Consider the following 25,526-nt stretch of genomic DNA (forward strand, 5'->3'; position numbering starts at 1 on the left):
GTTGGTGGGAATATAGTGGAACAGCCACCAAAGAAAACAGCATGGCAGTTCCTCAAAAAATCAAAAATAGAACTACCATATCATCCAGCAATTCCACTTATGGGTATATATCCAAAGAAAAAGAAACCATTATCTTGAAGAGAGGGATGAATGGATTTTCTTAAGTGTGGTGTATACATATACAATGGAATATGATTTAGCCATAAAAAAGAAAGAAATCTTGCCGTTTGCGACAATGTAGATGGACCTTGAAGGCATTATGCTAAGTGAAACAAGTCAGACAGAGAACGATAAATACTGTATGATCTCACTTATATGCGGAACCAAAAAAACCATACTCCTAAAAACAGAACCGATTGGTGGTTGCCAGATGTGGGAGCTGAAGAAAGGGGAAAATGGGTGGAGGTGATCAAAAGGCACAAAATTCCAGATATAAAATAAATAAGTCCTGGGGATGTAATGTACAGCAGGGTGACTATAGTTAACAATACTGTACTGTATATTTGAAAATGGCTAAGAGAATAGATCTTAAAAGTTCTCATCGTGAGAAAAAAATTGCAACTATGTGAGGTGATGGATGTTAACTAATATTACTGTGGTAATCATTTCACAATATATACATAGGTCAAATCATTATGTCATACATTTAATACAATATTATATATCAATTATATCTCAGTAAAACTGGACAAAAAACAAAATGGAAAGACTAAAAATAAATATGTCAGTTACCACTATAAAAAAATGTTAATCTCATCCAAAAACATCCTTAAAGAAAGACTCAGAATAATGCTTGACCATATATCTGGGCACCTCACAGCCCAGTTAAGTTGACACATAAAATCAACCATCACAGTATCCAACAGGACGTTGTAGAAATAATATAGTGTAACTTCTGAGGCTAGATTATAAAACACATTGCGGCTTCTGCCTTTTTCTCTCGTTCAAGGAGAAGCCAGCTGCCATGTTATAAGGACATTCAAAGAGTCCTATAGTGAGGTTCACATAGCGAGGACGTGAGACAACCAGCCAATAGCCATGTGAGTGAGCCATCTTAGATGTGGATCCTCCAGTCCCAGCCAAGCCTTTGGATGACAGAAATTCTGGCTGATGTCTTGGCTGCAACCTCATGAAATATCCTAAGCCCGAACCACCTAGCTAAGCTGCTTTCGAATTCCTGACACACAGAAACTGTGTGAGACAATAAATGCTTATTCTTGCTTTAAATAAATGGGTTTAGGGTGACTTGTTACTATGCAATAGATAATTAATTTAAACGTCATTCTATGAAAATAATTGCTGTGTGCTCTTCAAAAATGTCAAGGTCATGAAAGACAATAAAAAACTGAGGACCTTCTCCAGATTAAATGAGAAAAAAAGACATAACAATCAAATGCAGTGTGAACCTGGAATGATCTTGGACCAGAAAAATAAAAAGGATGTGTGTGTGTGTGTGTATTTACTATCATGAAGATTATCGAGATGACTGGAGAAATGTAAGGACAGTCTGTCACTTAGATAATAATATTGTATTAATGGTTTATTTCCTGTTTTTGTGCATTGTCCCGTAGTTACGTAAGAAAATGTCCTGGTTTTTAGGAAACACATAAAAGTATTTAGAAGAGGGGTGTCATGCTTGTAACTTATCTCGAACAGTTCCAAAGTAACAATTATATAATTATAATTATACAATCATATATATGTGTGTATATATCTAGCTCTATATATACAACTATATCTCTATCTATGTAAATATAGAGGGAGACAGAGACAGAGAATGATAAAGGAAATGTAGTGAGATGTTGACATTCAGAGAATCCGAGGGATGGGTATACAGGAATTCTTTGTACTATTCTTACAACTTTTCTGTAGAAATTATTTCAAAATAAAAAGGACATAGCAGAGGTGGCTGCTGTTCGTGTTTCCTTTCCAAATAAACTGTTTTTCCAAACTAAGGGTTGGAAACATTAACAGCTTTTAAAATGAATTTAGTGGATCCAAACCAGAATAGGACAGGATGGGATAGGATGGAATGCAATGGAATAGAATAGAAAAGAATAGAATAGGATAGAATAGAATAGAATAGAATAGAATAGAATAGAATAGAATAGAATAGAATAGGAGAGAGCCTTGTAGATTAGAGGGGATGAACACTGTTATGTGAAACTTTTAAGTTCTCCAGAGAGACAAAAGTGGATGCACTGGGTTGTGAGGTCAAAAAGGTTGGAAAGTCACTGCCTTGAGGACTAGAGTCTGAGCCAAGGAGTTGGGTCAGAGTTCCTTTGCGCGTCCGCCCCCTCTGGCCCGCCCCTTACCGCCTCTCCCCTCCTCACCCACGCCAGCCTCCCGCCCCCAGGCAGCCTGAAGGTGTGCGCACAAAGCTAGCACGTGGTGCCAGACACTATTTAAAGGCCCACCTTCCCTTGCTGCCAGCTGTCTCCTGCAACAGCCCTGTCCTCCCGCAGCTGCTGGAGGCTCGCGGGTCTCGGAACGCATCCCGCCGCTGGGGCTGCCGCCGTGGCATGGGCGCCCCGGGCCTGCTCTGGGTTTTCTTGGCTCTCGTCGCGCCAGGGGTCCTCGGTGAGCTGGGAGGGGGAGCACGGAGGTAGGGACGCGTCTGGGGCAGGGACGGCTTCTGTGCCGCGATACAAAGCACAGAGTCAAAAGCGAGAAGGTGGGGACAGTGCCGCAAGCTTGCCTGCCTCCTCCTCGCTTTGGGGCAGCCCTGAGATCTCTTAGTCCTGAATGTCCTCACTCGCTCCTCCTGGGGCGGACCACAAGAACTGGAGGCTGCACCATAGAGGGGCACTGTGCGATCTTCCCCGTGTGGCCGGTGGCGTGCTCGCTCTGGGCTCCCTGCCTCCGGGACTCAGAAGATGGTCATCGCTCTGGGACAGGAGGTCTGCAAGCGCTAAAGCTCGCCACGTTACCGAAGTCCGCACATGATGTGTGCTGAAACCTCGGCGACACGCTCCGCTAGGCGCGGGAGTTTCTGCATACACTCAACTCGCTCTTGACCAGTCAAAGCAGCAGAGCCTCCAGCTGCCTTCCCAGAATAAGAATAATGTCTGATTTCCAGGCAGGGTTCTCATATTTTTTTGAACTTTGATATGATGTTACTCAAGAGGTCCTAAACGATAAATATCTAGAGTTATTTAGAAACGTTAAACGTGAACGAAAACTGCAGTTGTCTCCGTGTTATCTCCTGTAATGTGGAGGGCTCCAGAAGGTCTTATTCAATGTTTATTACAGATTTTAGCCCCCAGATTGGCTTAATTTTAAAGAAATATTGTAATTTGTTAAGATGAGAGTCTCTTGGCGATAAGAGGGTCTAACTTTCTAATTTATCTCCAGGGTGCAGTGAATTCCTAGTTTATTAAAAAGTTTGCTATATGCGGACCTCAATAACTGGGTGACTTTTGGCAAGTCATTTGGCTCCCTCATCCTCAGTTTCTTTGTCTGTAGAATGAACCTGGTGAGAAGCTGCCCTACCATCTTACTGAGCTGCCCTGAATATCAGATGAAATTAGACAATGCAAGTTAGAAGTTAGTTGTTCTTACTAAATATCAGTAATAAGACTGCTGTATAGATCTGTTTTTACGGAGCCAGCATTTAAGCTTCGACACCCCCAGCTTGTTAAGGGCTATTGCATATATTGGTTCTGTCACAACTTACTTTGCTTCCTGGCATTTAACTTCCTCCTGATCCTTAATTGAATATTTTCCCAAGCCATTATCTTCATCTCCCTCTCTGCTACATAGGTATTAACTCCCTTTGAACAAATGCCCATTCATGACTGTCTCTAACACCTCTGCATGGCACCGTTCCAGACCCAACTTCTCACCAGCATGCCGTTCCTATTTCTGAATTTTCTGAAAGGATATTATCAATTGAAAATCAAATTCTTCACCAGCTCTGTCAATTCATCATCCCCTCCGAGGGTGCATCCCCTTTTCAGTACCAGAGCAGGACCATCCTCTAGGTCACTTAACTCCAGACATAGGAAAGCCCAGGTCTACCTGTCTGACAACTGTCATAGCTAATGTGCTCCTGTTCTTTGTCTTTTTATCATTTTTTATACCATTATTGTAATCTAAGCATGATAATTACCTGTGTAACAACCTCCTCTCTTACAGGTCACTCTGATACCAGTCTCTTTAACTTTTCCAAGGGTGAGAACTGAAATTTTAAAAAAATACTTTTTTTCATTATTTTACTTCCTTGCTCAAAAACCTAAAAGGGCTTCCTACTACTGCCTATGGGATAAAATCTAACCTCTTCAGCGTTTTAAGCCCTTTGTAATTGGATCTCACGCAGGCAGCTCCTCCCACTTCCCATTGCTGCCTATCAAGAATGCAAGAATGCACTGTTCATCTTTTTGCCTGACGGCACCCATGGTTCTTTACTCAAGCTTTATGCATGCCGCCCTCCTGACTTTTGCTCTTACTATGTCCCCTTTGCAGACTGTCTGTTGGCGCTTAGCCAGTTCCTGTCCTTGAGCATGCTTAAGAACATTGAGGTGTTCTTAACTCTTAACTCTAAAGAACTCTTGAGGTGGCTTTTTATTATTTATTTATTATTTTTTATTGTTTAAAGATTGGCACCTGAGCTAACATCTGTTGCCAATCTTTTTTTTTTTCTCTTCTTTTTCTGCTCCCCAAAGCCCCCCCCCTCCCCCGCCCCCCCGTACATAGTTGTGTATTCTAGTTGTAAATGCCTCTGGTTGTGCTTCAGGTGCCTTTTTATTTTTTTAATTCATTTTATTTGGTGAAGAAGATTGGTCTTGAGCTAACATCTGTAGCCAATCTTCCTCTTATTTTTTTTTCTTGAGGAAGATTGGCCCGGAGCTAACATCTGTGCCAATCTTTCTCTGTTTCGTATGTGGGTCACCACCACAGCATGGCTTGATGAGCGGTGTAGATCTGTGCCTGGGATCTGAACCCATGAACCCGGGCCTCTGAAGGGTGCTGAACCTAACCACTATGCCACCTGGCTGGACCCTTGAGGTGACTTTTTAAAATGCAGAGACCTTCATGTAAAGGGTTCTACCTCACTGTCTAGAGATTCATAGGTTTGGGATGTGACCCAAGAAGCTGAGGTTTAATAAGCATTCTGGAAGATTCTGAAGCAAGTGTCTATAGGGCACACTGTTGTGAGCAAGTCATATGGGAAGCAGATTTCCTTCTTAGAGTGTTTTCCTGCTTTCTCCTTTTGTCTGTTTACATAAACTGATTCAAATTTTCTGTACTCTTAAATTTTACTCTTGCCTTGACTGACAGCCTCACATCATTGTACACTAAGAAAACAAAATCATCAAATAGGAGTAGCCTCATTTTCTAACCATCTACCTCCATCTGAGATCAGATACTTTCTCTACCCTGCTTAGAACCTGTCAAGGGCTTCCCATGACATTAGAAAAAGACCCATGCCCCTTCGCTTGACTACAGGCTCTGCCTCTCTCTCAAATTCTCTGTACTCCTCCTCAGTCCCTCTGCTCCAGCCACATTGGCTTTCCTTCCATTCCTTGAACACAGACACAGTCATGTTTGTTTAGGCTTTGCGCTAGGTGTTCACTCCTTTGAAATGCTCTTCCTACACATCAGCCCTTCTCAGCACTGAGGTCTCAGCTCCACTGTCACTCTTCTCTGACTCCTATCTGAAGTAGCACAGACCCCAGGTTACTCTCTGTTACATAGCTGTGTTCTATTTTCTACAGAGCATCCATCATCATATGGAACATTCTTGTTTATTTATTTACTTATTTGTCATTTGTTCCCTCACTGGAACACAAGTTCCATGAGAACAAGGTCTTCATCTGTCTTATTGCCTGATGAATCCCTAGCACTAGCATATAACTAGGAGTCAATAAGAATGTTCTTTTTCCTCCTGTAACAAGGGAAAAAGTATCCTTTCTCCTGACAAAAGTCATCTTCCTATTTATATTTTGATGACTCATATTTATTATCTGTAGTCCTGATGTCTCTTCTGAGCTGTGAATTCATACATCCAACTGCCTACTTGGCATCTCCATCTGGATGCCCAGTAAGTGTGTTAAATATACCAAGTGTAAAATGGAACCAATTCTGCACACACCACACACACACACACACACACACACACACACACACACACAAACACACACACAAAACCTGCTCCTTTCCCAGGCTTTCCCTTCTTAGCACATGGTATTACCATCAATCAGGTGGCTCAAATCAAAGCCTCGAAATCATTACTGAATCCTCCCATTTCCTTAGCCTCACATCAAACACAACAAAAAATCTTGCCAATTTTACCACTAAAATATATTCCAAATTCATCCACTTTCATGCTTCCCTATGGTCCAAGCCTCATTTAAAAAAAATTAAACCAATATTTTAATGACTAGAATACAAAAGAATAAATATGTTTTTGATGTGAAGTGAAAAAATATATAAACAAATGATCACTTATTGCCCACAAAAAGTACATGACAGTCCAATAAATTTAAAAAGTCTCATACATAAATTTTATGAAGTACTCTTTTTACTCACAGCATCTTATTTTCATTCTCTGTAGGGCATTGTTTATTCCAGGCTTCAATATGCTAAAGAGTCAAACTCTCCATTGCTTGGGCCAACATATTAAATGCTAAATCCTGGATTAAAACCACTGCTTCCATAGTAATTACTAACATTTTCTTTCTCTTCATTATACTTCTTGTAGTTCTACCATGCTAAGTAGCCCTTCCATGCTATAAGATTCCAAAGTTTTAGAGCAGACAGGTATTTCAGAAAGCAATAAAGTTTCGCCCCCAGTTTTATTAAGAAATAATTGCCATATTTAAGGTGAACAGCATGATGGTTTGATTTACATATATTGTGAAATGATTACCACAATAAGTTTAGTTAGCATCCCTCATCTCATATAGATACAATAGAAAGAAAAGAAGAAAAATTTCTCCTTGTGGTGAGAACTCAGGATCTACTCTCCTAACAAACTTTCCTATATATCAGAGAGCAGTGTTAACTATAGTCTTCATGTTGTATATTACATCCCTAGTTCTTATTTATCTTACAGCTGGAAGTTTGTACATTTGTTCGTACATTTTGACCACCTTCTTCCAATTCCCACCCCCCCTCCCTGCCGCCTCCGCCCCGCTTCTGGTAACCACAAATTGATCTCTTTTTCTATGAGTTTCGTGCTTTGTTTTGTTTACATTCCATATATAAGTGAGATAATACAGTATTTGTCTTTCTCTGTCTGATTCTTTTCACTTAGCATAATGCCTTCAAGGTCCACCCATGATGTCACAAATGGTAGAATGTCCTCGTTTTTTATGGCTGAGTAATATTTCATTGTATGTATATACAACAACTTCTTTATCCATTCTCCATCGTTGGACATTTAGGTTGTTCCCATGTCTTAGCTAAATTAGGGGAGCCGGCCTCATGGCGGAGTGGTTAAGTTGACACTCTCCACTTTGGCAGCCTGGGGTTCACTGGTTTGGATCCTGGGCATGGACCTATACACTGCTCATTAAGCCATGCTGAGGTGGTGTTCCACAAGGAAGAACTAGAATGACCTACAACTAGGATATACAGCTATGTACTGGGGCTTTGGGGAGGAACAAAAAAGAGAAAGATTGGCAAGAGATCTTAGCTCAGGGCCAATCTTCCTAAAGAAAAAAAAAATGTAAATCAGGACATGTGACTCTCCTGCTTGAACTCTTCAATGCCTTCCACTCAAGATAACATCCAGACATCTTACCTTGGCCTAAGAAGCCCTACATGATCCCTTCTGCTGAGCTGTCTAACTTGATCTTATACTACTCTGTTTTGATCACTGCATTCCAGACACACTCACCTTCTGTCTGTCCCTAAAGCACAGCAAATCTGTCCCTGCTGTTAGGCTTCTGCCTGAAATGCTTTTTCCAAGCACTTTGCCTGGCTGGCTCCTTCTTAGCCTTTGGTCATAACTCAAATGTCTCCTTTTTGTAGGCCTTCCTTAACAATCCTAACTGAAGTTGTATGCCATGCTGTCCCCTCCTCCTTCCAGTGCATTGCACTTTTCACACCACTCTGTTTATTTCCTTTATATATCATCTATTTATTTACCAGTGTTTATTTATAGTCTGTCTTCCTCTATTGGAATATAAATTCTATGCGGGTGGGAACCTTGTCTCTAAAGTTCACTGATGCATCTCCTGTGCTTAGGGCAGTACCTTGGTTAATATGCATAACTGCCATTCAAAAATGATCAAATAGCCAGGAAACTCAGTATTAAGGCATTTGATTATAATAATTCTCATTCTCAATGATAATTTCCTCTCCTACTTGCTTTATGCTTTCTGACAACTTTCAGTTTTTTATTATCTTATATCCTTGTTCTGCATTCATTTCAAATGGATTTCTAAGCCATTCCAGATAAAGCCCCTTGGATCCCAATGAAGAGTTACATGTATTCCAGTTCTCCAGAAACTGCTTTGCTTAGTTAGTTTTTCACATGAGGGGTGTATATGGCAATGTTTTGCCACTATCGTCTGTTTTAGATCCAGTTTTAATCTACTCTGCCTTTTACTCCTGATTTTAGAAAAATGTGAAGACAGTGAAGTGACCCTTCAGAAAAATTCATGTTACTTAATGATTGAGGGACTAACCTTCCCTTTTTTGCTATGGAAGAGAACATGATCATCGGAAATTCTGTCTTGTGACCTGGGATTTTGGCAATTTCATTACTAATGAGAGCTAGCGTCCCCAAAGAGAGAGAGAAAGGCCCCAGATCCCCTAATTGGGTATAAGAATTTCCCATCCAGAAACTGTGATTCTTATCTCCTTTCACCTCAGAAGGCCATGTTATAAAGTACCCTTCTGCTTTTGCTCCTTCAAGATCTTGGTTCCATCTTAGTTCATGACATTGCTACTGATTAAATCTTATAAAATTAAATTGGTTTTCCAGCTTGTGAAGAATTATTTGGTATTGTCCTTATTCATATTGGATAATTATAGGCAAATCTCTTGATTAGGGTGAACTGGTACATGTAATGTCAGGGTTGTGAAGTTGGTCTTCATTGAGGAAAAATCATGGCTTTCCCTACAGAGTCTTGCTGTTTTGCACACGTGTGCACTTGGGGACATTTGTAGGTGTTAAAGGAGGAAACCAAAGGAGCTGAGCAAAGAAAGAAGGAGATCTACAGTGAGATCTGGGTTCCAACAATGATGGCCATTCTTAGATCCAGTCTGTATGACTTCTTCATTGAGAAGTGTCCAGCTACAGAAAGGTTGGGTCTGGCTGCAACCTTGGGAGTTCTGTGTCTGTTTTTGTTTCAATTAGCCCATGTTTGCTCTTTGACTTTCACTTGTACCTATCCCATAATTGTTTGAAAAAGAAGGAGATGTATAAATCTGATATTCAAATATACTGCCATTCTGGAGTTGAAACTTGAGCTCTCTTTCATACCTAGAAAAATGACTTTTCCAGGTACATCCTCAAGTATATGAGTGTCACAGTTCCTTACCTATCTCTTAGGATAAGATTTGTTTCATTATTAATATTATTATTACTGTTTTAATTCACAGGGATCTGTCTTGATAACTAGTTCCTTTTATTTAATACCCCTCCCATCAGAAACTATTTACTGAACTCTCTTAAGAGAATATTACTCTACTAGGTTAATGGAACAAAATAATGAAAAATAATAAATAAACATATTTTCTTATTGCTAGGACCTAAAGTTTTAATGACTAAGATAGTAATACTAACTCATTGAAATAATTTTAGAGGCTCATACATATGCAAAGCTTACAAGATCTCTAATGTACTTTAGTTTTCTGTGATATCCCAGAAAAGCTTTATTTATAAGATTTTAGATTTATTCATGAGGTTGTAAGAAGATGAAACAACTCCAGGGTCTTTATGGAATTTTGTGCAAATTGATTTTCTCCAGCTCTTCCTCTGAAGTCTATCCTAAAAAAGTCTTTGAACATCTGAGCTTATTTCTCTGTATATGCACCCATACTACAAGATATATGTTCTTTGTCCCAGAAAATATTGCCTCATTTAGGTTTACTTTCTAAAGATCAAAGTTGTCAGGGTAGCTGGTGACAAAACAGAAGCAGAGTAGAAGTTTTAGCCTCTCTTAGTTTTGATATTCCTGTGGTCTTTGTCTCTAGGTCAGTGTAAGTTCCTGCCAAGGTATCCTTTTGCTAAGCCTAAAATTCAGAGTGATCAGTCTGAGTTTGCTGTTGGGACATCTTGGGAATATGAATGCCTTCCTGGGTTTATCAAGAGTTCATTCTTTACCACCTGCCTAGAGACTTCCGAGTGGTCAGATGCTCAGCAGTTTTGTAAACGTGAGTAATCTGTAATAGAGATATCTTTGGATCTATCAGTATATCTCTATGGGCTAATTTTCAAGATAAAAGACCAGTAAATTAGTAAGCAATCTCAAATGAAGGTGGCTCCTGTGTTCTCCATGTTTTCTTTTACTCCTGAGGGCATTGAGTATTGGGGTTAAGTCATCACAGTTGGCCAACCCTGTCAAGCTTGTAATCTCCATGACATTGCACTATGGCCTCTGAACTGTGTTAGAATGAGGTTAGAAGTTAGTATATGAGGAGTTTCATCTCATTCTTACTTCACTCAATTCAAGAAATATTTTTGAATAACCACTAGATATGAAGCACTAGCCTCGATGATGGGGCTGGAGAGAGAGAGAAAAATTAATCTGCTAGTCTCTGTCTTTGAATAACTCCTATACTAGTGGTAAAGACTTACTTTTAAACAAATACTGTACTGTGATGTAATTTCTTTTATTTATAGAGATAAAGTTCTTTGAGATCATAGAGGAGTAAATAATAAATGCTATCTAAGAGAGTTAGGGAAATCTAGGAATTACAGGCAAAAGAAACAGCGTATTCAAAAGTATATTTGGAAAATAGAAAAATTCAGTGTAATTGGAATAAGGTGCATGGTGAGGAAAGTAGCTGATTAAGCGGATTGGAGCTTAATTGTGATGGGTCATGCATTTTTTTCCCAATAAACAATGGTAAGTCATTGTAAGCTTTTAAATGTGGGGACTGGCATGACAATGTTTGTGTTTCTGAAAGATAATGTGTGTAGAAGATGTACTGGACCAATGGAGACCAGAGTTAGAGAGATAAATTTTATTAATCAGTGATCCAATGAGAGATTAGAGCAGTGGCAAAATAGTTGGTTTGCAGAGAGATTTCTAATTGGTCACTAAAATTTGGTGATCAATTGAATGCAGGGCAGCGGCTAGAGGATGCGTTAAAGAAAGGAAATGATGACTATGAGATTTTTTTAAGCCATGAGACTTGGTAGATGACGCCATCAACTGACAGAATATAAAAAGGGGAAATTTGTAAGTTATGGTTGACCACAAATAATGTTTGAACCATGATCAGAAACATACACTATGTACTTTAAACAAATAGTATTCTGGAGTTGACATCCCTTGGAAGATAGAAGTTTTGTAAATGTCAAAAATTTCTTTGAATAAGCATAAATAGGTTAGTCAGCAAGTCTTGTCAGTTTGGGATTTAATATAAAACACAAAACATTCCCCAAATCCCAGCCCCAATTCCTGTTGTGTTTTGTTTTCCCTTGTAGGTAAATCATGTATGAGTCCTAGAGAACTCCTCCATGGCTCTGTCCACACACCCATGGGTATCGTGTTTGGGTCAACAATTACATATTCTTGTGATGAAGGGTGAGTTGGCAGGAGATATCTCTAGCGTAAATGGGTATTAGAACAGTAGTTTCAACCAGAAACCATCAGAATTCTGAAAGAGATCTGAGTGATTGCCACCTAACCTTAAAAACAGATAAGCAAAAAGAGAACTGCCTCCTTGATCTGTTCCAGAGAAACTCTTCAAGATTGCTCACTAGAGAGGATCTCTAGAAGAGAAAGAAGTTTGGGCTACTTTTCTTCCTATTTTAATTCTTCACTGTTACTGATGAGGAAGTCAAAGTTCATTTGGCTTTAGATTGTTGAATCTTTTGTGTGAGTCCTTAGTCTATCATCATTACTTCTCCTACATGATATTCTATTCTTTGCCATTCTTTCAGTGGAAAAAGAACTAAGCTTTCCTAAAATGTACATCTAGCTGGGAGATGATCACTCATCTCTTTGTCTTTAGATATCGACTCATTGGTGACTCATCTGCTACATGTATTATCTCAGACAATATTGTAACCTGGGATAGCGACATGCCTTTTTGTGAAAGTGAGTAAAATGATCCCTTTGTTATACCCTATGTAATTTCTTTTGTCCCCTTCTAGAGGGAAATTGGGCATCTACACATCAAAATGAGTACCCAGGAGTGGTAGGGTACTTGGTTTTGGTAGTTCTGGCACAGAGCTGTGGTTTATCTTCTTCCATGCTCCCCCAATCCCGCTACACTTTCTTTTGATTACTCTCCTTTGATGATATTATTTCATAATGAAGAAGTGCTTAAATCTAAAATATGCCACAAGATTACACCCTGCCAACTTTATTTTATGCAAAATGTAGGTCACCCTAGATGCTTCCCATAACAATTTATCCATACTCTGAGGGTGGGGACTGGTGACTGGCTCGTGGCTTTTTGAATTTTCATCAGGTCAGTTCCATGTATCTTTCTACTTTGCTACTTCCTATTTAGAACCATCTTTGAGATGAAGATACAGAATTTCATCAATATGAGTTAATTGTAGGCTGAGTTGAATTTTGGTTTGCGAGAGTGAAGACAAAATTCCCAGAAGGTGTAACATTTAAATGCTTTCTCTCTTTTCCCACCTACTCCCTGAAAAGTTATTCCTTGTGAGTCACCCCCAGCCATCTCCAATGGGGACTTCTACAGCAGCAGTAGAGAGCACTTTTACTATGGAATGGTGGTGACTTATGAGTGCCATATTGGACAGAATGGGAAAAAGCTGTTTGACCTCGTGGGTGAGCCGTCAATATATTGCACCAGCAAAGACAATCGCATTGGCATCTGGAGCAGCCCTCCCCCTCAGTGTATTACTGTAGTCAAATGCCCAGTTCCAGAAGTTGAAAATGGGATCATGGAATCTGGATTTAGACGTTCATTTTCCTTAAATGATACTGTCATGTTTAAGTGTAAGCCTGGCTTTACCATGAAAGGCAGCAACATAGTATGGTGCCAGCCAAACAGCAAATGGAATCCTCCACTGCCAAAGTGCTTCAAGGGTGAGTTGGGCTGAAACTTTGGGGATCTAGAAATAAAATGAGACTTTGGAGGAATAGATGCATGGTACCTATGAGAAGAAGAGGAGAAAGATAGTATATGTGGTGGGGTATCCTGGTTAAGGAATTCGAAAGTAAACTTTGAAAGTAATATCTAAATGTTGAAGAGGTGGGGAATTTACTATATTCTGGGATAGTGCTAGATCTGCATTAATGCAGGGAATATTAGAAGACACTTCAAAAAACAACAACAACAACAACAACAACAAACAGATAGTACCAGAGCCAATGATCAGAGATTTTTTTCCAAAATGTGTATATGATTACATTTTATTTAAATGAGAATAAAATAAGTTCTCGATGCTATTGACTACATCAATGGGGAAACTGGCTGATGTCAGAATTTGCTTTAAAAATCTGTAGACATAATACATTCTCATATTGAAAAATGCAGCCTTTATGGAATTAGGCTAGAATTAAGATTGAGTCTCTCCTCCATTCTCCCTTTCTCCCCTACTCTTATTGAGAAATGTCTGACTTACCAGAAATCTGCAACATTGGGAGCCCCTCCCACAAAGCTCAGAAACTTCATCAACCTGATTTGGGCAGCAGGAAGAAAGAGGCAGATTTTGGTGGTGAAAATGTATTCCAATAGTTTGGTTCCCTTGGCTATGATATTAGTGAGAAGATGTCTGAGACAGTTTTAGTTAAATAAAATGGAAAATAATGAGTAGGTGGAATGTTTCCTGGCATAGATCAAGAAAGGGAAAGCAGATAGTTGCATGATTCATCATGTCTAAAAAAAGTAATACATGTTAGCCCCACTCCATCTCACCCAAAGGAGTCTCTGCATTACACTTAGGAGAGTTGACATGACTACCTTCATCCCACCACTCCCAACTCCAAGCCGGCTTAAGTTTTAGAGAAGAAAGTTCTTATTTCAGAAATAAAAGGCCTTTGGTCCTGTTCTTTTCTTAGGGTGTCTTCTACCTCCAGATATCGCCAATGGTAGTTATAGCAAAATGGATAAGGAATTCTTTCAAATTGGACAGAAAGTGTCCTACAGCTGTGAGCCTGGCTACACTCTCATTGGAACTAACCCTGTGCAGTGTACATCCTTGGGAACCTGGAGCCCTACAGCCCCCAGATGTGAAGGTGCCTAAAGCTGTATTCCATCTTAAGGGAACTCAACTGTTTCCTAACTCTTCATGTGCCAGCCTTGTCTCTTTTTTCCTAGCAAAATCATGCGATGCCATTCCAAACCAACTTCTCAACGGCCGTGTGGTGGCTCCTCCTAGTCTCCGGCTTGGGGCAGAGGTTTCATTTGTTTGTGATAAGGGGTGAGTGTGAGGTGACAGGCTCTGAATTGAGACCAAGGATCTATAGCTAAGCATTGCAAACTGAGCTCTAAAGATAGTTAAAATTTTTTTCTCTCTCTGATTTTTTTTCTCCTTTTCTTTACCTTTTATGATTAAGAACTCTGTTATTAAGCAAATACTCTTGGTTTTCTCCAAGTATATGCATTTTGCTTGGCCAGACAAAGCTGGGAATTGTCCTTTCATTGTTTGAAAAAGCAAAAGCAAAGTTTAGGGTCAGAAGTTAACGTTCCTATTATGGAGAATGAATAAATGATGGGAGTTCAGGAAAAAGTGTTTTTTGGGGTGAGCTTAGGGAACAAGATCTTTAATGCTTTCTTCACTAGGAACTGAAGTTTTTTCCCTTTCTAAATGGTCAAGAGAATCTCAACATTTGGATGCCAAAGAGGAAAGGGAGAATTAAAAAAAAATTATAAGATCATTAGGATTTTTTTTCTTGTTTTTATCTGGTCTGACGTCATCATACAGCTGAGTTTATACACAAACAGTCTTGGACTTTTTCCTGAAGCCAGAAATGCTTAAAAAAATAGAGCCATTAATACCGTATGCTTGAAAGAAGTGACTAATTCCGTGCAACCAAGAATTGGTTTGTTCTGGTGACGATTTGCTACCCCTTATTGTTTAAGGTACCGGTTAAATGGCAAATCTTCTAGTCAGTGTGTCGTAGAAGGAATGAAAGTACTCTGGAATAATAAGTTTCCTGTCTGTGAACGTGAGTAGAAAGCAAAAATAATCAAGCATGGATCTTGCCTCTTGATTTTTGGTGTTTTCTTGTGCATTTATCGATTATAACATCTTATCCTTATGTGTGCTTCGAACATATATATGCCACTCTTCTGTATGTTCTAGAATGCAGACCAAGACTAACTTTAGTCAATTGACTTCATATTGTGTTGAGTATTTTATGTGTATAAAGATAAAGGCTCTCAAAAGTTACCCCTACTGAAACTGAGTAGTACTGATGTGCTGAAAGGGTTTGGCCATGTCTTCTTATGCCAGTTCCTCCACGGATAAGCAACTCTTGGAGCTAAATGGAAATCAACTGGAAGTTCTTGAGGTTGGCAATTTTCCCTTTATTCTGAGACTCACTCAGGAAAGGTGTGCATATACCAACACAGCTCTAAACAATTAATATTCTTCATATTCATTAAGACAAGTTAATAAAGGATATGAGGTCATTATTCAAAACCTCTGATCACTTCCTGCGGCTTTTTTCAAAGGGATCCAGCATCAAAGGATGACAAGTGACCTGTAGTGAGGCTGCAGTATCTTTGGTAGCAGTACAGAATGTGTTTTCGCCACATTTAGCCCCAGTTGCGTGTTTGAAACAGGCATTGATAATTAGTGTGTTACAGGTATTGTACTTGCCCCTTCCAGGTACTTTTATCTCACTGGATTCTTATTACAACCTTATGAAATAGCTTGAATTATACTACAGACTGGGAAACTGAACCTTAGAGAGGGTAGGACTTGCCTAAGGTCACACAGCTATTGAATGACAGTGGGGATTTGAAACAAGTCTACTGAGCCCAAATTTCATTAGTCTGTGGTGGTTCCCCACATGTGATTAGCATTTTGTTAACTGTATTTTCATGTACTGTTTGCCTTTTGTTTCATTATTAAAATTGATCAGACTCAGAACTGTTCAATAAATTTTGTTTCATTGTTACTGTTTGGTCAAGATGGTGCTTATAGTCCTATATTGATTTGTTTGCTGAGGATCAAGAGAAAGGTAAGAATTTAGGAGCTTGGGGATAAGCAGGGACTATGAGTAAGAAATAAATTATACAAATTTCTAAGTCTGTCTCTGAAAAAGTAACATGACGTATATTTGGACCTTTTATCTAAATTTCAATCTTTTTGTTGTCATGATCAGTGTGACCACATATTTCCTTTTCTACTTTTCAGGGATTTATTGTGACCCTCCTCCTTCTATCAAACATGGCTGGAACAGTTATCCTTCTGGCCCCATACCTCTTAACACTGTGGTAAGGTACAGTTGTCCAGGTGCCTTCCGCCTCATTGGAGAAAGAAATATTTTTTGTAGGAGTAAAGACCAAGTGAAAGGAGTCTGGGATAAAGCTGCTCCTATATGTGAATATTACAATAGAAATACCATTTGCCGTGAGCCAGTAGTACCAGGGGGACGCAGAAATAAAATGTCTAAACCACCGTACAGACACGGTGATTCTGTGACATTTACCTGTGATATCCACTTCACCATGAAAGGAAACAAATCTGTTTGGTGCCAAGCAAATAACACATGGGGACCAACGCCACTACCAATCTGTGAGAGTGGTGAGTAAAAACAAAAATAAAACTGAGTTGGGAGGTTGGAGCCTTGCATTTCTGTGCGGATTAAGTTTTGTATCATTCTGAAGGAAGAACAGTGTGGATGTGTGAATGGTGGGGCTGGAGGGAGGAAGATAGGGAAAAGGCGAAAATTATGGTTTCCTGTTTTTCTTAGTCGTGGAGGGGTATAAATGTCCATTCAACCAACATCAACAGAGAAAGGATTTTAAAGTATAATGGGAAAATGTAACTGAGCATACCTAATAATTCAATGGAGTAAGTCTCACAAGGATGAGGGCCAGAGTTTGTCGTGGCTGTGGGGAATTAGATGGTTTTAAACTATACGTCTGGGTTACTGTTAAACTGAGAAGAAATATGGGATTTAATAGCAAAAATACATCCAATGGATTTAAAGCCCATCTGTAAAGAGCTGTTAATATAGCCTTGCAGAAATGATGCCCTGTTCTCTGTGGCTTCTATAAACACTTTCTGAAGTGATCCGCTATTTTCCTGAAGTCATTTCCTAAGCCATAACATTTCAAATCAATCGACTTTGAAAATAGGGACTACTATAAGTTCTTCATTTCCTTTTCATTTGGTTTGGTTTATGTTGCTGCTGAAATCTTAAATCTGAATTTCAAATATACAATTACAGGGACTGGCAATATCTGACAAAAATTATACTATCAAAATTAGCTATTTATTTCTTAATAATGAGCAATATTGATCAAATCTAAATCAATTAAAGAGTTAAAAAACTATTAAATTATTAGAGAAATATGAATCTATTTATATGTAGATATATAATCTTGGAGGTAGGGAAGATCTTAAAGTAGTCACAAAATGGGGTGACCATCGGAAACAATTAAGCCTTTATAAAGATTTAGATAGACCTATATGTATTGACATGGGAAGATATCATAGATGATTAAGCAAAGAAAGCAAGGCATAGAATAATATGTATGGAGTACACATACACACACACACACACAATATGTGTGTATATATGTATCACATAGAGAATACCAAAAAACTATGTCACTGATGTCTGGCAGGATAACATCCTAAATAATATGCTACTTTTGGAGCAGAGAATAGGCTTAAGGGTAGGATGAGAGTATGGGTGAAAATGGACATTTTTTGGTAATTGAAATTTTTCACAAGATAAATGTGATTCACAAAGTCCAACTAAAAATGAAAAATAATGTACTATTTGTGGTATAAAATGGATACAATTAAACCATACCTCTTTGATCATTAAAAGACTGAGTTGAAAATTAATGATAACTGGTTACCATTTATTTGGATCTACGTACTACGTCAAATTCTGGATTGGATTGTGAAAGATGTATCATCTGATGGCCTTTTTCCTAATGTGTGTGTGTAAAGATTTCCCCCTGGAGTGTCCATCACTTCCCAGGATCTCCAATGGACATCACACAGGGGAGACTGTTGGCAAGTTTACCCCAGGATTGTCTGTGACTTATAGCTGTGACCCTGGCTACTTGCTTGTTGGACAAAAGACCATTAAGTGTTTGTCTTCAGGAGACTGGAGTTCTGGCATTCCCACATGTAAAGGTACCCTAAATTTACAGTCAATTTTAAGAATATGGCCTATTCTGTAATTTGCCACACTTTGCTCATCTTTGGCTTGTTTTCTCAGAGGCACAGTGTAAAGATCCAGGACCATTTCTCAATGGGCAGATAGCAGGGCCTGAAAAGTTTCGGGCTGGCGTAACTGTAGACTTTTCCTGTAAGGAAGGGTGAGTGTCTGGAGGACCCATGAGATTTAATTCATTTGGCTTATATGTGCACGGTGTGACCTGTGAAACTTGCAGAAGGCTCCTCTGTGAGGATCTATATACTGCCTAGGGTGAGATTATGAGACATAATGCTGATAAAAAGAGTTGGTGCACAGAAATTAGATGAATTTGTCTTAGATTTTAAGTAAAGACTGCTGTTCTACAACGCCAACTGCTTCATAGCTCTGAATGACCACTCTCTGTCACCAGGTATCGATTAGAAGGCCCACCTTCTAGTCAGTGTGTAATTGTTGGACAGAATGCTTTATGGACCAAGATGCCAACATGTAAAGGTAGGTTGGGCAACTGTGGTTTGCAATTAGTTTGTTGGTCAGAGGTTCAACAGGACACTGCATTCTCAGCTTAACTAAAAGCTTTTGGTTCAGTCATTACTGTAAGAATCTTACAGAGCAAAGATCTCTCCTAGATATCTTTAAGGATATGTTCTTCACTGAAGCATTCTTCAATTACTTCTCTGCTTACTCAAGTAAAACAGGGTCCCTAGGTTTTTCTTTCTCTGAAAGCTGTGCAGACTTGCAGCCAGATTATGCACATAAACGAGATAGTATACAGTAAAAGAAATCAAAGGATCAGCAGAGTAGATACACTCTGGAATAAAGTTTTAAATCATACTTTTTGAATTGTATTTCTATTGCTGTCTTGATTGATTCATTGCAGATTCAAATTCACTGTCTCTGAACCTAGGATGTGAGAGTGGTGTCAAGCAACCTCTGAGGCACTCTTGTTTTGCAGTACAGCTTCAATCTTGTCATTTCTCTCTGTAATTTCCCTAGAAATTCTTTGCCCAGCACCTCCTCCTATTCTCCATGGAAGACATACAGGCAGCTCTTCAGTGAACGTTCCATATGGAAGCAGAGTCACTTACACTTGTGACTCGGACCCAGAGAAAGGAGTGAACTTCATCCTTATTGGGAAGAACACTATCTACTGTACCGCTGATAGTCAGAAGACTGGGACCTGGAGTGGCCCTGCCCCACGCTGCGAACTTTCTGTTTCTGGGGTGCAGTGTCCACCTCCCAAAATCCTAAGAGGCCGCATATTATCAGGGCAGAAAAATCAATATTCCTATAACGACACTGTGGTATTTGCTTGCGCGTTTGGCTTCACCTTGAAGGGCAGCAAGGGAATCCGATGTAATGCCCAGGGCACATGGGAGCCTCCAGAACCAGTCTGCGAAAAGGGTGGGTGTTACAATCCTGAGTCATCTTTTTGAAGAGTTAGAGGAAGGGGTGATGGACTTAAGCACAGCCTTTTCAGTTTCTGGTCTCCTCCATTCTACTAAATATAGTGAATATAAATGATCTAGAAGCCTTTCTTAACACCACTCCCCAACATTGTTTCATCCTGTGAGTATCTTTCGGGGAAAAATATTAGGGATCACTAAGTTGCCCATTTCTTTTGGGAAAAAACTGGGAAACATGCTTGTTTGCCTTAATAGTGATTTCTTAAAAGGGAAGTCAGCAAAGCCCTCACCCCACAGATATATCAGAATCTCCCATTAAAAGCTCACAAGATAACTCCTTAAGAAAGGGAGAGACAGAGAGAAGTGAGAACACTGAGTAGGAAATGAACAAAATCTGCAGCAGCCTAAGTGCAGAAAAGAAAAAAAAAGATTGAGAAACACTGATGGGAAATTACTCAAAACTGGGCTGCAAGATGCCTTCTGTACCATACAATTGCCACCAGAGTGGAATTGTAGCATTAAGACAATTTCTTTGTTTGTTTCTTTCTGTTGTTTATATAAGAAAAATTTTATTCCTTTCTTTTAGAGTGCCAAGCCCCTCCTAAAATCCTCAATGGGCGAAAGGAAGACAGACACATGATTCGCTTTGACCCTGGAACATCCATAAAATATAGCTGTGACCCTGGCTATGTGCTGGTGGGAGAAGAATCCATACATTGTTCCTTTGAGGGGGTGTGGACACCCACTGCCCCCAAATGCAAAGGTGCCAGGCTTTGAATGTAGATGCATTTTGTGTAGAAATGTTTTGTGGTTTTGAGATTACCTTGAGTTGATTTCTCATCCTAGTCTCCTTTCTTAGTGGCAGAGTGTAAACCTATAGGAGAGCAACTCTTTGTAAAACCCCAGGATCAATTTATCAGATCAGATGTTAACTCTTCTTGCGGTGAAGGGTGAGTGAAAGCTGTTTCAGTGTGAATTAGGTCTGGCTTACGCGTGCACACTGCAAGCTCTGTGGAAGAGTTTATCTCAAAGACCCTTCTCTGTCATGTGTTCATGGAAGTGTTGACTGCACTATTTTTCCATGCATGGAAATTATGCCTATGCAATGGATGGATGGTGCTGATGCTGGCTACATTTTTGTTCCTATAGCTTCTTGTCCAGAAAGTGGTGAGTCTGCTTTTGAGCCAATAGCTCTTTCTTAGCTTACTGGTCACCAGATAACAAAATGGTATGACTCTCTGTCTCTAGGTACCGGTTAGGTGAGAGTGTTTATCAGCTGTGTCAAGGCACAATTCCTTGGTATGTGGAGATTCGTCTTTGTGAAGGTGAGTAGCAAAAATATCAGAGGACCTGAAATAATATGAGCTCTATGTGTTTCTTGGGAGATTTCTGTTTTAGGCCATGTAAGGGGAATAAGAATGTTAGATTCTGTTCTATTAACTTTGTCCACAGTTATAGTTATATGGTTTTGCTGTCTTTCTGCTGTCACCTTTTTCTACTTTAAAGCATAGCAATCATTTAAGTTAAATGTATTTAGTTACTGATTCTCTTTTGTGATTTAGGAGTATAAGAATAATGAGGGCAGTGAGTATATGAGCCAGCATCCTTAATTTTGGGTACACTGTAGTTTAGTGGAGAGAAAGGGGATTGGTGTGGGAGCTGAACTCAGATTCTGCTTCTGCTGCTTATTTGACCATGGGCAATTTATGTAACTTCTCTGAAACTCTAGCCTCTCATCTGTAAAGTTAGCATAAGACTGCAGACTTCAAAGTTATTAGAATTAAATGGCACTATCCCTACTTTGTAGATGAGAAAATGGCCTGTCAACAATTAAATGCTCAATCAACAATAAATATTCTTGGATAACCTGTCATATTACCTCAGTACTCAAAAAAGCTTAATTCTATTCCTCCTTGCCTTTGATTTGCCTATTAAAAAGAAGAATTATTATTATTATTATTATTATTTTGCTGAGGAAGATTCACCCTGAGCTAAAATCTGTTGCCAATCTTCCTCTTTTTTTGCTTGAGGAAGATTAGTGCTGAGCTAACATCTGTGCTCATTCTGTATTCTGCATATGGGTTGCCGCCACAACATGGCTGACAAGTAGTGCAGGTCCACACCCAAGATCAGAATATGTGTACCTGGGCTGCTGAAGTGGAGCATGCTGGACTCAACCACTTTCCCATGGAGCCGGCCCCCAGTCTTCCTCTATTTTATATGTGGGTCGTTGCCACAGCATCGCCAATGAGTGCTGTAAAGTCTGTGCCCAGGATCTGAACCCACAAATAAAGGCCACTAAAGCAGAGCACACCAAACTTAACCACCAGGACACGGGGCCAGCCACAAAAGAATTCTTCTTTTAATTAATAATGTACTCCTGGACTTTACTGCCTCACAATATGATATTGCTCTACATGTTCACTTTTTCTTTCTTTTTCTTCTTCTTCTCCCCAAAGCCCCCCAGTACATAGTTGTATATTTCAGTCATAGGTCCTTCTGGTTGTGCTGTATGGGATGCTGCCTCAGCTTGGCTTGATGAGTGGTGCCATGTCTGCGCCCAGGATCCAAACCAGCAAAACCCTGGGCCGCTGAAGCGGAGGGCACAGACTTAACCACTCGGCTAGGGGGCCAACCCCTCTACATGTTCACGTTTAATGAAGATTTCCATTACAAAAATCTTTCTTATGAAATCTGTTTAAATTGAATTTTGTATACATAATGAGCCTTGATATAACTCATATCATCCAAACTTGCCCACATCCTCCAGGAGACCTGATAACAACTTATTTATAACCAACTTCATTTCTTTTCTTTGGTGTCTAATACTGGAACAAAATTCTACAGTATTTTCTCATCTCTCCAGAAATCACCTGCCCACCACCCCCTGTTATCTACAATGGGATATACACAGGGATTTCCTCAGAAGACATTCCGTATGGAACTACAGTCACTTACACATGTAACCCCGGGCCAGAGAAAGGAGTGAAATTCAACCTTATTGGGGCGAGCACCATCCATTGTATCAGCAACAATCAAAAGAGGGGCATCTGGAGTGGCCCTGCTCCTCTTTGTAAACTTTCCCTCCCTGCTGTTCAGTGCTCACATGTCCATGTTGCAAATGGATACAAGGTGTCTGGCAAGGAAGCCCCATATTTCTACAACGACACTGTGACATTCAAGTGTGATCATGGATTTACTTTGAAGGGCAGCAGTCAGATTCGTTGCAAAGCCAATAACACCTGGGATCCTGAAATACCAGTTTGTGAAAAAGGTAAAAACCCAATGGGGAAAAAGTGAGGTATTTACTTATTTATTCTTATTTATTATCTCCCACCCAAAACTAGAATCATGTAAAAAGGCAAGGGGACACAGATTACTATCCCATTCCTTCCATTCTGTAATCAAATGTTCTATGTGTGTTCTATATGTTATTTGTGTAAATGCCCCCTTGGGTCTAGGATATATTCAGGGTAGAGAGTGAGAGGACCTTTTTAAAGGTGCCTAGTTCCAGCAAAAGAGCAGAAAGCATTCCGTATTGCACTCGAGCTTCATGATCTTTGACTTAAACGTTTCAGATCGTCTGTTGTCAAATGTTTTATATTTCATGTTCTTGAGTATAGATTCCGTTTTTGTTGGTATTTATGTGGGGAGTTTTCTCTTCAGACTGCCAGCCACCTTCTGGGCTTCACCATGGTCGGCATACAGGTGGAAATAGGGTCCACTTTGTCTCTGGGATGACAGTAGACTACACCTGTGACCCTGGCTACTTACTTGTGGGAAACAAATCCATTTACTGTATGCCTTCAGGAAATTGGAGTCCTTCTGCCCCTCGGTGTGAAGGTACTTTCAGTTCCAAAGTTGTCTTTCTTTTTGATATCAGGTATATATAAGTAATTACAACTTTGCTCTCTAGAAGCACCGTGTCAGCCGGTGAGACACCAAGAGCTTCCACTTGATTCGCACGTGGTACAAGTTAATACATCCTGCAAAGATGGGTGAGTATGAGATGATCCACTCTGAGAAAGGGTCTCTGCTTCATTTTGTGCATGAATGTTACCCTCAGCTTGTCTCAGTGACTCCCTTTAGAGGTTCTTCTTTGTGACACTCACAGAGAATGCGGGGCTCCAAAGGTCTAACTAGCACCTCTGACTTTTCTATCCTTTCTTGATATGGAAATGGCTTTACTGTGAGTGACTCTATGTCTAAAGTAGTTTTCTTACTTGGAGGGCCAAGAGTCTTAACTCGTCTCTGCTGAAGCTCTTATTTAGAAGTGCCTCTGTATTTGTGGTTTGAGGAGGCTAAGTTGTAGAGATGTGATATTGGGAAGAGGCAATGTATTATAATCCCTCTCTAGGTACCAGTTGACTGGACATGCTTATCGGAAGTGTCAAGATGCTGAGAATGGGGTTTGGTTCCAAAAGATTCCACTTTGTAAAGGTAAGTTAAAAAAAAAAGTTGTCGGGGCCCACCTAGTAGCACAGCAGTTAAGTTTGCATGTTCCACTTTGGTGGCCCAGGGTTTGCTGGTTCGGATCCTGGGTGTGGACCCACGCACCGCTTACCAAGCCATGCTTGGCAGGCATCCGACTTCTAAGTAGAGGAAGATGGGCATGGATGTTAGCTCAGGGCCAATCTTCCTCAGCAAAAGTGGAGGATTGGTGGCAGGTGTTAGCCCAGAGCTGGTCTTCCTCAAAAGAAAAAAAAAGTTGTCACTGGCTTATAGGGGGTTACAGAGGGCAGGCCACTGAAGAACTAGTCTTATATATACATTCTATCTGTTCTGTCTCAGTGTATGTAAGATAAGAAAAATCTTTCAGTTTTTGGTCACCAGTTGCATTGGAAAACAAAGTTGTCAAGTAGGAACTAAGTATTTGACATATATCTGCTAATTGCTTGAGATAAAAAACAAAACAAGTATGGCTTATATTCCTAGTTAATGGGAACACAGTTGTATTTATTCCTGTCTTAATATTTTACTGTGTTGTTTAAATTTTCTTGAAATGAGTAGGTATTACTCATATAGTCAGAAACCTTATAAAGCTGCTTTAAAGAAAGCACAATCCAGGTTCTAAAATCTAAATAATTTTATAGTTATGTGCAATACATGTAGTTGCATAGTTTTATTTGTGCCTGAATGAAGACTGTCCACCTTGGTGTACCAGCTGAAGTAGAATTTCCTAACTATCTTCTGCAGTTATTCAGTGTCAACCTCCGCCAGTGATTGACAATGGGAGGCTCACAGGTGTGATGGCACAACACTTTCTATATGGAAATGAAGTCTCTTACGCATGTGACCAAGGATTCTATCTTCTGGGACAGAAAAGCATACGATGCATAAGTGATTCTAAAGGACATGGATCTTGGAGTGGACCTCCCCCACAGTGCTTAAAATCTTCTCCTGTGACTCACTGCCCTAACCCAGAAGTCAGACATGGATACAAGCTAAATAACACTCAGTCTTCGTATTCTCACAATGACACAGTATACGTTGCCTGCAATCCTGGCTTTATCATGAATGGCAGTCACTTGATTAGGTGTCATACCAATAACAAATGGGTGCCAGGTATACCAACGTGTATCAAAAAAGGTAAGATAATTTAAGGAATAAAGTATGAGATGTTATACAGAATAAAGAAAAAGGGCTTTGAGTCTGCACTTACCAT

General features: G+C 39.7%; 2 protein-coding genes across 7 annotated transcripts in view; one reads left to right on the forward strand and one right to left on the reverse strand.

Moving 5' to 3' along the window:
- The window catches only part of LOC106783153 (complement component receptor 1-like protein), a 245,565-nt gene that overhangs the window by 90,996 nt on the left and 129,043 nt on the right, over positions 1 to 25,526 (reverse strand). The window lies entirely within an intron of this gene.
- The window catches only part of LOC100057298 (complement receptor type 2), a 151,469-nt gene continuing 128,312 nt past the window's right edge, over positions 2,370 to 25,526 (forward strand). The window contains exons 1-21 of one of the 5 annotated variants that reach the window (XM_070267887.1): positions 2,404 to 2,580; positions 10,150 to 10,329; positions 11,609 to 11,708; positions 12,139 to 12,224; positions 12,792 to 13,190; positions 14,166 to 14,342; positions 14,425 to 14,527; positions 15,190 to 15,275; positions 16,472 to 16,861; positions 18,245 to 18,433; positions 18,519 to 18,618; positions 18,868 to 18,950; positions 19,452 to 19,859; positions 20,448 to 20,624; positions 20,721 to 20,811; positions 21,110 to 21,186; positions 22,728 to 23,135; positions 23,528 to 23,704; positions 23,778 to 23,859; positions 24,219 to 24,301; positions 25,058 to 25,247. In XM_070267887.1, coding sequence (XP_070123988.1) covers positions 2,523 to 2,580; positions 10,150 to 10,329; positions 11,609 to 11,708; positions 12,139 to 12,224; positions 12,792 to 13,190; positions 14,166 to 14,342; positions 14,425 to 14,527; positions 15,190 to 15,275; positions 16,472 to 16,861; positions 18,245 to 18,433; positions 18,519 to 18,618; positions 18,868 to 18,950; positions 19,452 to 19,859; positions 20,448 to 20,624; positions 20,721 to 20,811; positions 21,110 to 21,186; positions 22,728 to 23,135; positions 23,528 to 23,704; positions 23,778 to 23,859; positions 24,219 to 24,301; positions 25,058 to 25,247 — 3,644 coding nt within the window. In that variant the 5' untranslated portion in view covers positions 2,404 to 2,522. Of the gene's footprint in view, positions 2,581 to 10,149; positions 10,330 to 11,608; positions 11,709 to 12,138; positions 12,225 to 12,791; positions 13,191 to 14,165; positions 14,343 to 14,424; positions 14,528 to 15,189; positions 15,276 to 16,471; positions 16,862 to 18,244; positions 18,434 to 18,518; positions 18,619 to 18,867; positions 18,951 to 19,451; positions 19,860 to 20,447; positions 20,625 to 20,720; positions 20,812 to 21,109; positions 21,187 to 22,727; positions 23,136 to 23,527; positions 23,705 to 23,777; positions 23,860 to 24,218; positions 24,302 to 25,057; positions 25,451 to 25,526 lie in introns of all 5 variants that reach the window. The other 4 variants (XM_023640789.2, XM_023640790.2, XM_023640791.2 and 1 more) reach the window with 4 other exon arrangements.

Source organism: Equus caballus, chromosome 5 (genome assembly GCF_041296265.1).
Source record: "Equus caballus isolate H_3958 breed thoroughbred chromosome 5, TB-T2T, whole genome shotgun sequence".
Classification (NCBI taxonomy): domain Eukaryota; kingdom Metazoa; phylum Chordata; class Mammalia; order Perissodactyla; family Equidae; genus Equus; species Equus caballus.